Raw genomic sequence first — 14982 nt, forward strand, 5'->3', positions numbered from 1 at the left:
TTTGATAAAATGATATAATTGATAAAAAAATTTCTATTTTTTACTTAACTAATAGATAATCTATTGATCTAATTTCTTCATAACCATCTGATAAATTTTATCACTAATTATTTTAAATTTTCCATTATCTTTTTCAATATGATATAATTGATAAAAAATTATATTTAATTTTTATTTTTTTTAAAAAAAAATTTTTTTTTTAAAAAAATCATATTTAAAAATTATATTCAATCTTTGTCTTTTTTAATATGATACAATTAATGAAATTTATATTTAGTTTAAATTTTCCTTTATCTTCTTTTACTTTTTCACATTTCTCACTTTTCTTTCCTATTATTATTCCCTTATTTTACTTCAATGATTTTTCTTTTCCTTTTTTTTTTAACTCATTTATTATTTTGTTTTTAAAATTTTGTTATTATGAAAATTTTTTGTTTATTCATTTAATTAATAATATTTGAATTTTATCATCACATAATTGATTTTATAGATTGGATTAAATAAAAAACTTTTTTTCTCTTTATTTATTGATATTTTATTCATTTTGTTGCTTTATAATTTTCCTTTTATTTTATTAGTTCAGGTAATCATATTTTGTAATTTTTATTAATTAAAAAGTTTATTAGTTATTTAATTAATGATATTTTATTAATTTTATTCTTATCATAAATAACTATTAGATTATTTTTATTCGTTACCCATCTGATAAATTTTATCACTAATATAACTTAATAAATTATAAAATTTTTTGCGAAGCTCTAAAATTTTGATATATTTTAATTTTTATTTATTTGAAAATTAACAAAGTTTTTTTTTTCTTTTTTACAAGAAATATTATCCATTTTTATAATTATAAAAGAAAAGAAGAAAAGAGCAAAAATATGCAAATAAAGAGGTGAAATATTTAAAAAATATTCTAAAAATGTTAGATTGTCTTATTTTTTTCCTTCATTTCATATCATTTAGGTTTAAATTTTGAACGATTAATTTTCTCGCCGAATTTTGCAAATATTTAATTAAATTTTTGTAAAAAAACTTTATCATTCATTTAAAAGTTTTTTTCATTTCTTTTAAAATGATAATAACTTTTAATTAAAATTTAAGTTAAAATTAATTTAATTGATCTTACAAATTATATTCAAAAATTTATTACTTGACTGTGCCATCTATTTTCTTTCCACTTTAGAATATATTTGAACAAAATTAGATGCATTTTTTTATTTTTTATTTTTCCTTTTTTTGTTAATTCAATTGAACTTGCAAACTTTTTTTTTTTTTTTTTTGCTTTTTTAAACAATTTAAATATTTAAGAATGTCTTTTAAATAGTTTAATTTACTCATTACTTTTCCATTCGTTATCTTAACAATTTAAACTTGTTGATAAAGACAAAATGTTATGAGTACCATTAATTTTTTGATTTATTCCCAATTCGTTTTCTTTTTCCAGGCAGGAAAAAAAAGATTAAAATTTAAAAATTGATTGAATGAATTTGTTCAAAAAAAATTATTATCAATGAAGTCTTATCAATTACTATTATTGTCTAATCATATTTTACGAATATTTTTTCTATTCTCTGCACTAATTATAACAATTAATACAAAACAAGCGGAAGATATTCATCATTCATCTGTTGTTGATTTTAAAATTCATATTGATAAGTTCAAAAATCAAAATTCAAAGAATCATGATACTGGCAATTATCATCAATTAGTCAGTACAATAGCAAAAAGTGGACTATCAAAAAAATTTGAAGATTTAGTCACTGATGAAGGCTTCATTTTAACTGCACTTAAACAACAACAACGACAACAACGACAACGACAACGACAACAACAACAACAGCAAGGACAACAACAAAACGAAAATGAAAAAGGAGTAAATAATGAAGGAAACTCTGCTGTTGCTACTACTACTGCTACTACTATTATTATTGAAAGTGCAAATAGCACTATCACTGATAAACAGAATTTATCAATTGTTGGGACAAATTTTATAGATTTCTCATATCCAACAAATAATCCTGTAAATAAAGAAATTTCATTAGCTATTCATTCAATATCAAATAATTCTAATCTTTTCCAATCATTAATTAATCAATCAATTCGTAATGATAACAATGGTGATAGTAGTAGTAGTAGTAATAGTAAAGATAGTAGCAGCAATATTAAATGGAAATTTTTGAATCAACGAATGATTAATTTAAACGATGGTGACAGTAATCATCGAAGAAAACGTTGGGCAACAGATGATACAAGTGATAAGGATGAAATGAATAAGATATTTGATACATTATCATCAACAAATTATGATTCACCAACAAGTGCTTCCGATGAAATGTTAACATCATCAGATTATCATATTCATGATAATGGTGATGATGATGATGTTGATAAAAGTGATAACACTGATGATAGTCGATTTCGAATACCAGTGGAAAATATTGTTATTATGGGTAGTGATGCAGATGCAGATGTTGATGATAGTAGTAGTGATAATAATGGAATGTTCAAAGGTACAACATTTGATGAGATCGAAACAACGGATAGTTATGAGCAGATGAATTCCGTTGAAGAAACTGAAAAAGATGATGAAAATATGGAAATGGGAATTGTTCGAATTGCACCGGAAATATTACCAAAAGATAGCATTGAAAATTTAATGGAACCAACGATGCATCAATTTGGATTGGAAGCAAAAACAGATGAAATAATGGATGAAAAATTACTAAAAAGTGATATAATTGGAAGAAAAAATCATATGGGAAAAGAAGATGAAATAGATTGGGTGAGAATTTTTCAAATAGTTTAGATTTATTTGAAATTTCATCAAAAATTCTAGGGAACAATTCAAGAAATGAGAATTTCGGATGATCCTAATGATGCTGCAATTGCATGCGATGATGAAACTGTAAGTTATTTTTTTCATTTTCATTTTTTTTTTTTTATAAATAATTATCAATCATTTCAGGTTTTTAAATAATTTTTTAAAAAAAAATTAAAATTTTTGAAAAAATTTTAATAAATTTGTCAAATTTTTCAAAAATCTATTCTTTTTTATGGAATTTTTTGTGTAAAATTCTGTCAAAAAAAAAAGTGAAAAAAATGGAAAAGTATTAAAATTTAAATAATTACATGAAAAAAAAGAAAATAATGTAAAAAAATAGTTTAATTAATTAATTAATTAAACGACTATTTACATTTGCTTTAGTGGAAAAGACGAAAAATGAAGTCGCTAAAGGTAAAAATTAATTTGTTTTATTATTCGGTTGCTTCATTTCTGTGATTGATATTTTTTTGTAAAAATGTTGTTTGCTTTTTATGTATTTTTCTTATGTTTTTAATTTTAATTAGCAAATTAATTTGCTTTTTTCTTTAATGAAATAAACATTTTCCCCCGCATGTTGTGAAAAATCCGGAAAATTTTACTGAGAAAAAAAAAGATTATTACTTATTTCAGAAGCAATGTTCGCCAACTTTTGCAATTATTGTTCTAATTAATTAGTTCAAAATAGTAACAGCAAACAATAAAATGCTGTAACACTTATATAATATTTGCACAATATGTTAATTTATTTTAATTTTATCCCTTTTTTCTTCTCAAAATTGTAAACTTTTTAAATTTTTTCATTCAGGATTTCATTTTCAGGAAGGTAGCGGTGTGCAAGATGAAGAACTTCAAGAATATGGTTAGTTTTATCATTTTTGTTTTGTAACAGTTTGTTAAAAAATTTTCAAAAAAAAAAAGAATTAAAAAACTGTCAAAATTTCGTTTATGCAAAAAAAAAAAAAAAAACTAACATAATAAATTGGGAAAAACTATACTTATCATATTGAATTTTCCATGAAAATTTTCATGAAATTTTTGAAATTTTGACTTACCGAATAGTTTCAAACATAAATTTATGAATGAGTAAAAATTTTGAAATTAAATTTATAATAATTTTTACATGCATTTAATATTTTTTGGAAAAAATTTGTTTTCTTGAATATTCCTCACTTTTTATTTATTTTCATTTGTATCAATTATTCAATTATTTGTAACTATTATTATATTTTGTGACCTTTTGACCTTTGAACTTTTTGACATTGCCATTCTTTTTTCTAATTTATGATGTAAAATTTTTGTAGAAAAGACGGGCAAGACAACAATTGCAGTACCAGAGCAATCTTCCATACATACATCATCAGATTATCCACGTGGTATGTTAAAAAAAATTTTTTACTTTATTTAATCTTTCTTTTCAGATATATTAAGTTTTTTTTTTTTTTTTTTTTTTTAAATTAATTATAATCTATTTAATTTTCATATCTTAAATTTTCGTTTTTTCTTTTAAATTGTATGCACATAAATTTTCAATTGAAAATGATTTATGCTTTAAACTAAACAAAAAAACGATAAAGTGGAATTAAGCTTTTATCGCTAACTCTTTTTTCCCTTTTTTTTTTTTTGTGTATGTGTTTGTTAAATTTATAATAAATTTTGAACTTTTCTATTTGTTAAAATATGAATTACGCATAAATTAAATTAAAAATTATAGAATAAACCTTCTTGCATCAATTTTTTTTTTTTCAAAATTAAAAATTCACAATAAATTTAATGTTATGAATTCGAGAAATTTCATAGTGCATAAAATTCGTTTTTCCTTTTCTTTCTGTTGCCGTAGTAAATAATTTTCAGATGATCAAAATTCTTCTTCTTCTTCCTCTTCCTGTTCCTCTTCCTCACCATCTTCTCACTCTTCATACATCACTGATTCCAATGATCAGTTGATTGTTGGCAAACATACAGATAGTTTAATTTTACCCTCTCATCAAACTACTATTACGGAACGTCTAATTTCAATTATTCCAATATTGGAACAAATTCAATCATTGGAAGCAATATCAGAAATTCACGAATTTTGGAATAACCGCGGTCATCGTACCGATGGTTTGACATTTTATAGAAGGGTCATGCAGTAGAACTGATAATTTGATAATAGATGCGAATGCATGCTCGCTGTATCATTTTAATGTATTTAGTTGTTTGCTTATTGTGATTGATAATTGAAAAATTTTTTATATCAGAAATTTTTCTTTTAAATGATAAATTAATTTAATAAATTGATTAAATTCTTTATTTATTTATACATATATAATTTCTTTTTGTTTTTATCCTTTTTTTTTTTATTTTATTTATTACATAACATATATAAGAAAAATAAAAATAATTTATTAAATATTAATGTATATGTAATTCTTTAATTCACAATATTTTTATAAAAAAAAAAAAAATTATAAAAATAAACGTAGTCGAAATGGAATAACTTTAATTTCTAGTACAATTAAATTTGAATTGTATAATATTTCAATTCTTCATCGTGTATTATCATATAACTTCAGTGATATCAGTAGAACTGATGCTAGGTACCAAGGTTACACCCAATAATGCTTTTTTCTCCTCTGTTTAATTTCTTCGCAATATTGAAATGTTGTTTGGATGAGGCGAAGTCTTAGGTGCTTATGAATTTTGCTCTGTCATTTTTTCTCTTTTTTCTTTTTTCTTTTTCCTTTTTTTTTGTTTTGCACTGTCGTTTACAAAATTTGCTGAATGAAATTTTTTTCAGTTAAGCCAGAAAAGGGTGAAAAAGGTGATAAAGGTGATCGAGGTGAACCGGGACCACCAGGGGAACCTGGAACGGTTAGTAAATTTTTGTTTCTTAGATTTGATTAAAGAAGAAAACTAGTGTTACATTTTAATAAATAGGGATTTTTCTATGTAATAACTTTAGTGTCCTATCGAATGTCAGCCAGGACGTGATGGACGTGACGGCATACCTGGAATGCCGGGAGAAATGGGACCAATGGGACCAATAGGACCACCTGGCCCAGCAGGACCACCTGGGCTATCAACGCAGATAGTACAAGAGGGACCACAAGGAGTTCGAACAGTAGCTGGTCCCACAGGACCACAAGGACCACCTGGACCAATGGGTTAGTTCTTACTTCTTAATTCTATATCAGTCATTTTGGGAATTTATCATTAGTGATGAATACAACTTTTAGGACCAAGAGGACCACCAGGGCCACGGGGCGTCGGAGAACCAGGATTTCCAGGAGCTCCAGGAGTTCCAGGTCGTTGTGAAAGATTACATCCTGAAGATATCGAACGTATCGTTAGCGATCCTCGAATTAAGGTTTGAGACTATACTTTTTGTTTCAGTTCTTTTTTTAAAGGTAATTAATTGAAAATTTTTAAATTAACCAGAAATGGAAGTAAAATCAAGTTAATTAAAATCTATGTTCGATAGTAATTACAGGGTGAAAAAGGCGACTGTCTCCCAGGAATACCAATTCGCCATCCAGGTGAAAGTAAAGAATTACCACCATATGATTCTTATCAGCGTCATTATGCCATGAAAGGCGAAAGAGGTTAATCATTAATAGTATTAATTTACCTGTAGAAATCGTTATATTAAAATTCGAATTTGTCATCAATTTATAGTTTCTTTTACAGGTGAACGTGGTGAGATAGGACGAATGGGTCCAATGGGTCCAATTGGACACCCTGGACCACCTGGACCTCCTGGACCACCTGGACCACCTGGACCTCCTGGACCACCTGGACATCCTGGACCGGCTGGACCACCATTAGCTGCTTATCCACAACCAACGCACATTGCACCTGGAGGAGTAAAAATATTAAAAAAAAAATAAAATAAAAAAATGAAAATAAAATTCAAATTATCAATTAACTATAATAATAATTGATACTTTACTAAGCAATAAGTAAAGTCATTAATGCAATGAAAAAAATTAAATGTTTAATCAAGTTTGAATAAGCAAAGTGGACTATTTTTGTTTAATTAAAATATGACAAAGAATTTTAAACTAATTTCAAAAATTAGAAGTTTTTCTAAAGAATTTTTTAACACATTTTCTACAGATTTTTTTTTCTATTTTATATATATATATATTTTCCTTATAGTTCATTAGAATACAATTTTTTTTTTTTTCAAAAAAAAATCTAAAAATCTAATAAAATACATAAAATTACAGTAAAATTGGAATTCTTTCTTACTGGAATTAAAATAATGTTAATTATTTAATTATCGTATTTTTTATAGGTTCAAGTATATCCAACTACAATTGAATTATTTACTGCATCACATGGTATGCCAATAGGTTCGCTTACTTTTTGTATATCAAGTCAACAATTATATATACGTGTTAATGGTGGCTTCAAAGATATTAAAGTTTGTTTTTTCTCTCTTTTTTTTCTCTCCTAAATTCAATTATAAAATTTGCCATTTGAGAAAAATTTAACTTTAAAATAAAGAAACTTTCAATTTAATTCTTAAGCATAAAAAGAATTACAAATGAAAAAACATCGAAAAATTTTCAAGAAGAAAAAAAAAAAATTTTTTTTTTTTTCAGCTCGAAGGTTTTCATCCAATTATGGAACGTCGTCCAACAGTTGTAAGTCATTTTGATGGTATTTTTTTCTTTAATCATTTTTATCATTATGATAACAATTATCAGTTCCTTATTGTCTCTTTTGACAATGAAAACAAAAAATATTTTTAATGCTATTTTCATGCTAAAAGAAAAATTTTGTGATATAATTGAAAAATTATCACAATAAAAGAGAAAAAAACAGTAATATCACAATTTCAGGAAATTTTTAATCAATATTACAAATTAATTTGTAATTTTCTTTTTTTCATTTTAGATGACAACTAAATATTGCAAAATGTTTTTATATAAACGGTTCATTTACTTATTTATTTTATTTACTTATTTATCTATCTATTTATTTATGTTAATTTTGAAAATATAAAAATATAATTTTAATGTTAAAACTGAAACAATTGCGCGATTTTGGAGAGAGAGAGAGAGAGGAAAAAAGAATTAAGCTAAAAATTGATTTAACAATTTAGGAAATTGAATTTGAACCACCGAATGAAAATTTCATGCATTATTTGGTAAGTTATAATTGCTTACCATTAGATGTTGTTAATGAAGGTGTTTGTAAGCTACCTGTATGACATATTGTGATGCTGGCGTTTAGTAATATCGTTAATAATTTTTGTCCTCTTTTTTTTAAAAAAAAACCAAAAAAAAAAATTTTTTTTTTATTTCCCAATTGATATTTTGTCATTTTTTTTTCCTGGAATAAATTTCAAAATTTTAAAATTTTTTAAAAAATCTTTCAAAAATTTTATTGTCATTTTCTTTTCTTTTTTTTTTTCTTCCGTTATAGCTCGATGCTGAAAGAATCGTAAGTATGCATGGATCATGTATCAAGTAACCTATAATTGTAAAAGAGTAATTACTTAAAAATTACTATCATTTATCGTTTATTGTAGTTTATTGTAGCAATATGATTGATTGTTATATTTCCGGAATAGACCATCCAATATTTCCGATTTGATAGATATGCAAAACAGTTAATCAATTAACATATATTATTTTATTTTATTTAAAAAGTTTTATTTTTGTGGAAAAAAAAAGAGCGATTTACTAAAGTTAATGAAGTATGCTATCTTTTGTAATTATGGAGAAGCAAAAATTAAACTAAGAATTATTTCAGTGACATTTGGAATAAAATTTTGTTCAAATAATATCTGAGAAGAAATGATTTTGGATTATTAAGCATATTTATCAAATTTAACTAAACTAATTGATTAAAAAAAAAAATGCTTTTGAAAAAAAATATTTTAATCGTTGACTTTATCACAAATTTTTCGCAAAAGTTTTCTTTCCCAGAAAAAAAAATAGCAAAATTTAATTTAATCTGAAAATGTTCAATGACAATTAATTAAATGATAGAAAGATAATTAATTTTAAGAATATTAGAAAATATTAATGGTTTAAAATTTTTCAAATTTTAGTGTTTATGTGTCCTCATAAAACGATGAATGAATGAAATTAAAATTTTATGATGACAAAACGAAATAATCTTTTTCCCATATATTTGTTAAAAGTATTCATTGATAGTTTGTTGTCAAAGTGATTGTAAAATAGAAAAGAAAATATTTTTTATTTTATTTATAGTAAAAAATTTTATTTTATTTATACCAATAAATTATTAATATGAAATTAGTATATCAATTATTTTCCAATAATTTTATGTTAAAATTAGTTCAACTGAGTTATAATGAATGAATTTTTCTTGATTAATTTCATTGAAATTATTGTTTATTAAATAATTAATAAATTATTCAATTTAATTGGTTTATAATAATTTACTTCATCATGCCTTTTATCTTTTTTCCATCTTATCACCTTATCAGTATGCAAACTTTACCATAATTACTTTTAAAGCAAATAAATCCATTAATGAGAATTTTGGTAAAATTAAATTGCTGAATTTTTTGCAATTTAACAGAAATATAATTTGAAAGTTTTTATTTTTTAAAAAAAAAGAAACATAAGATATTGTAATATTTTCAAAAAATTTTTAATTTGATATTAATTGAAAATGTAATATGAAATTTATCAAATTTTCAAGTTAAAATTAATGTATTTTTAAAAGCTTATTAATATTTAATTATCACGCTATATTCATATTCAGCTCACTTTTTAAAAATAACTTACACATTCAAATTTTAACACTTTTTTTTTTTTTTTTTGTAAAGCACTTTTATGAATAATATAATTACAATACGCAGGGCGGAAATGCTTCATAATCATTGTTTTTTTTTTTGTTGTTCCGTCAAATTACCATTTTTTCCTAGCAAATTTTTAGGATGAATCATCAAAATCTGAGGTACAATATCAAATTCCTTTGATGTCCAATGATGACTCATTGATACCATCACAAGTATCATTATCACATCATAGAATATCACCAAAATTAAATATTCCCCAAAAAAATCAACATTTAATTTCTGATACATATGATAAACAATCAAGAACTGCTGATATCATTCATCGACCACAGATATTCGATGCATCACAATCTATCAAATCTTATCAGCAACATCATAAATCATTATTATCATCAGAAATCACTCCATCAACATTTTCCAATCAACAATCATGGCAAACATTTGAATCAAAACATCACTTATCATATCCACGTACAGAATATCGGCCACCAGCAGGTCAACTTTATCCAAGGTATCGTTTACCATCCGGTTCATCCGGATCATCAGGATTATCACGATTATCACCAAATGAACGATTACATAAATCTCATCATTTATCGCAAAGATTAGATCACACTCCTTCAACACTACAATCTTTTCCATCATCTCAACATATATCAGTGCAACATCAACGAATAGAGCATCAAAATCCGTCAGTTAAACCGGATTACCATTCCGAACATATTGCACTTGCAACCGTTGCAACAACATTTAGTCCGGAATGGTCTAAACAGCAAGCGACAATTTCATTACCGGATGAGGTGATCCATTCAAATAAACCAAACCAAACCAATTTGGATCTTTCCAGCGCTTTTTCCATCTCTTTTTTTTTTCTTAAAGAAACAATTAGCAGAAAAATTTTTAGAGAAAAAAAATTGGATTTTTTTTTTTTGATAAAATTGAAATTATATTTTTTATGATAAGTATGATCTTACAAATGCATAAAGTTAAGAGATAGCAATTATCGATTGATCAATAATAGTAGAAAAAGCAAATTAGAATTGATTGAACTTTCATTTTGGAAATTTTTTAGACTTAGTTTTTATATAAATAAACAAAAATTAGGCCTAGTTTTTTACAAAAATAAGCTATTAGCCTAGATATTATGGCCAAGTGCGGCTGAATAGGAATGAAATGATAACAATTGGTAAGACTGATAATCAAATGTGAAGATTCCATTGGTATTACATGATGATTTAATTAACTGATTAATTATTAATCATTTTTTTTATTAAAAATCAGAAATCATTCCAATCATAGCATTGATCTGCTAATAATTGATCCATGCAAATCAGCTAGAAGTGCTTGCTTTCATGCATGCATGCACTGCAGTTTACATAGTGCAAATATTGTTGATAATATTTTTGCACAGCACTTTTGCACATTTTTTATTTTTTTTGCAATTAATCTTTGCTGATTTGCACAATTTTTTTTTTTTGTTGTTGTTGCATTTGCACTAAAATTTGATAATTGCACTTTTTTAGTTTTGAACTTTTTTTTTCCTAAATTTATTGAAAATTTTTATAATTTAATGAATAGCCCAAACGATGTTTATTTTGATATCATTGCATAACAGCGCAATTTTATTATAATTAAGCAAGAAGCTCATCGTTCACGTTATCCGGATCATGAACGATTGCGTTATCGTGAACGACCAGGACCGGATCGAACGCATTCCGCTCTGTTGCCGCATAGTCTTCAAGCTAAAGATCTTGTCGTAAGTTTTTGTTTTTGTTTTTTTTTTTAAAGTTTTTTTTTTTCTTCTATTGTTGCAAATTATATATTTTTGAATATTGGAATTTGAAATCAATTAAGTATTTTGCTGAATTTTAATACAAAATTTGAGGGATATTATTATTTGGTTTAGCTTCATCTCATAGCATTAAATACACCAATGAGTGGTAATATGCGTGGCGTACGTGGAGCTGACTTAGCATGCTATCAGCAAGCTCGACAAGCTAATTTCCGTACTACTTTTCGAGCATTCCTGTCATCACATGTTCAGGTATAATTAACATTTTTACCAAAAATGTTACTAAAATTTTAAAATTTAAATTTAAAACAATTATTGAATAAAAGATGAAATTTCTTGCAATAATTTTTTTTTATAGATAATTAGAAATGGATAATAGCATTGTATCACTTATTTCTTATCAATTCTAATTAGTACTTTCACTAATTATTGCTATAGACTGACCTTAATTTGTTTATTTACATCTTTTTAATTTCATATATTAATTAAAATTTTAAAATGAACAACATTATAGCTAAATGTATATTTATTTTTCTCCCTTTCTTTCTCTCTTTCCTTCTGTTTTTCAAGTGTTGAAATCTAAAAACTCAACATTTAGAAATATTTTAAATTCATATGGAAAATTTTAAACCTAAAATCGAATTACATTTTAATTTTTATAGATGAAATTAATAAAATCTAATTTTTCAATGCTTTTCTTTCTTTTTTCTCATAAATAACATATAACAAAAAAAAAAAAAGAAAAAAAATGAGAAATAATTTTTCTTAGGATTTAAACAAAGTGGTACATAGCGGTGATCGCGATACCCCGGTAGTAAATCTTCGCGGTGAACGGTTGTTTGATTCTTGGAGTGATATTTTCCAGCAAAGACAAATGGCTGACTTACCCATTTATTCATTCAATCGTCGAAATGTTTTTGCTGATTCTATATGGTCTGTTATTGAATATTTTATGAGATTATGTCATTTCAACGAGAAATACCGGAAGAGAATATATTGAAATACTGGAAGAATTTCCGGAATGATTTCTATTCAATTCTGATAATCAATTAGATTAATTATTAGCAATGGATGAATCTAAGATTGGAAAACTACTTGTTAGAAATAATTGCTGAGGGAAGAAAAAAGAATCATTTATTTTAAGGCCTGAAAAACGTATATGGCATGGTTCCGATTTATCCGGTATGCGTAGTGAATCCGGTTACTGTAGTGCATGGAGATCAGCGTCAACAACACAAGTAGGACGAGCATCATTCATTGGACGTGGTTTACCGTTATTACGTGATAGTCGAGATTCTGAATGTTCACGTGAATTAGTCGTACTTTGCATTGAGGTACTATTTTTTGCCTCCTTTTCTCAATTTTTTCTTAAATTTTTTAACAACAAATTTCTGAATATGCAAAAATAAATTATTCATTTCATTATCTAATGTCCCAGTGGTTGAAATAAATGGCCTGAAAAGTCCACGTAATTATATAGCCAAGACTTACCTGTTCATCTAATTAGCTAAGAAATTATTATTAATGATTGCTTCAATCATTTCCTTTCTTTTTTAAACTAATAAACCAAGAAGTTAAAAAAAAATATCATATATATGCTCAGATTTTATTATTATTTGCATTATTGTTATTATTATCATTATTATTATTATTATTATTATTATTATTATTAATATTATTATTATTATTATTATCATTATCATTATTATTATTATTATTATTTATATTAGAACAAATAAAAATATTATACATAGACTAACTTTTTTTACTTTTTATTTTTTCAGTGTGAATATTAACAAATTGCTGCTGTTTCTTTTTTCCAATCAATAAATTAATTTAAATTTTCAAAAAGGAAAAAAATTCGATTTCTTTTATTGAAATTTATTAAATTTTCAAATTTTAAGCCAATTCATCTGCGATAGTTTAAATTAAAAAGTTTAACAAAATTTTTTAAAGATTCTTTTTAGCAAACTTCTGCATTTCATAAATTTTCATTTTTTTTTTTTTTTTTTTTTTTCAGAATATGAGTAAATACAATGCCGACAAACGTTTGGGTAAGAAGAGAGCATATTTTAGTGAATAAAAAATAAAAATGAAAAAGAGTGAAATTAAAATTTTGCTTTTATTTTCATTAATGAATGTTCGCACTTTCTTTTTTTTATTGTTTTATCCTACAAATTTGCATAATGTATAATGCATAATGTTAATAATTTAATCGAATTTAATAAGATTTACTTAATTTTTTAATATTTTTTAAACACATATATGTAATAATAATAATTTACATTGCATATTAAATAATTAAAATTTAAATTTCTATTGCTTTTTTCTCATAATTTTCTCACTGCGTTTAATTATAATTACTGCCAAATTGCTGCTTAAAATTTTGTTTTGTTTTTTTTTTTTTGTTTTCTTTTTCTCTATTATTTTTATTTTAGTTTTGTATTTTAATCATTTGTCATAATCATTTTATGCTTTCATTCAATAAATAATCAAATTAAATCATTAATAATTTTAAATTGATTCATCTTATAAAATTCCATTATATTATGAATATTTTTGAAATTAGAAAATTTTTCAATCATAAGCAATTTTCTTTTTTTGTACAATCAATTGTAAAAATATGAGAGAGAAAATTGTTAAATATAATGGAATTTTTGAAAAATGTAAATTGAAATAATGAAAATAAAAAATTCAATTTTTCGTATTCCATTATTGAATTAAATTTTTTTTAAATTTCAAAAAAAAAAAAATAATAATCAGCTAAATTTATTTTAAAATTTTGCTATTTCTTGCTTCGCCTATTCTTATGTTTATTGATTTGATACTCTCATTTCTTTGTATCTTTCATTAAATGATAATAAATTATATATTATATTGTAAAACTAAATGATAATGATAACAGTAATGATAACAATGATTTTGATAAGGCTCTCATATTTTTTAATTCCAAAGATTTTGATATCATTTTATCATTTATACTACTACTATTTTGTTCATATGCAAAAATTATTACTGTCTTTTTTTTTTTTCATCTTTTAATTGTCTATTATAATTTTTTTTTTTTAATTTTGCACTGCTTATGCTTTTACAATAAATTGTCATCTTATGCTATGCTAATTTTTGTATTTTAATTTGATTACATTTAAATTTATTAAAGATAACAAAGCTTAAATGATGAATTTATGCATTTGAAACAACAAAGTACAATTTGTTATATTGATTTAATCAGGAAAAAAAATCAGGAATATTCCGGAATGCTACTTGTATATATCGAGGAATGCACAGTATTTGATAATGTCAATTAAACGTGATGCAAAATTTGTAAAAATTTTATGAATTATTCACTTAAAAAAAAAAAAAAAAAAAAAAAAAAAAAACATGAAATTTTGATAGCAAAAATATTTTCTTCTTAATTTTCTTTCATTGAAAAATTGAAATTTGATGAAAAAAAAAAACAAAAAAAAAGAAAAAATAAATAAACAGTTTTTCAAAAAAAAAAAAAAAAAGAAAACAGTGACTAATTTGCTTGACTAATTTAAAACTAAATCATATTATACAGTTTATTCTAGAAAGTTTTGTTATCAAACTTTAATA

The 14982-nt window shown here is 24.2% G+C and overlaps 1 protein-coding gene across 2 annotated transcripts; it reads left to right on the plus strand.

Annotated features, from left to right (window-relative positions):
- Positions 1-1513: 1513 nt before the first annotated feature.
- Positions 1514-13468, plus strand: Bm8092 (Collagenase NC10 and Endostatin family protein; the record flags this gene model as incomplete). 2 transcript variants are annotated; one of them, XM_043081112.1, is made up of 16 exons in its annotated part: positions 1514-2785; positions 3647-3686; positions 4129-4200; positions 5607-5680; positions 5772-5973; positions 6046-6176; positions 6300-6411; positions 6497-6672; positions 7107-7235; positions 7417-7458; positions 9731-10393; positions 11230-11349; positions 11500-11637; positions 12155-12318; positions 12530-12719; positions 13406-13468. In XM_043081112.1, 16 exons carry the CDS (start codon positions 1514-1516, stop codon positions 13466-13468), a joined length of 3588 nt encoding a protein of 1195 aa, XP_042937046.1. The 2 variants fall into 2 exon arrangements, with proteins under 2 accessions (XP_042937046.1, XP_042937047.1); XM_043081113.1 differs by lacking the exon at positions 1514-2785 and adding an exon at positions 2855-2908.
- Positions 13469-14982: the final 1514 nt, after the last annotated feature.

The sequence above is a fragment of the Brugia malayi genome (genome assembly GCF_000002995.4).
Source record: "Brugia malayi strain FR3 genome assembly, contig: Bm_v4_Chr3_scaffold_001, whole genome shotgun sequence".
Taxonomy (NCBI): domain Eukaryota; kingdom Metazoa; phylum Nematoda; class Chromadorea; order Rhabditida; family Onchocercidae; genus Brugia; species Brugia malayi.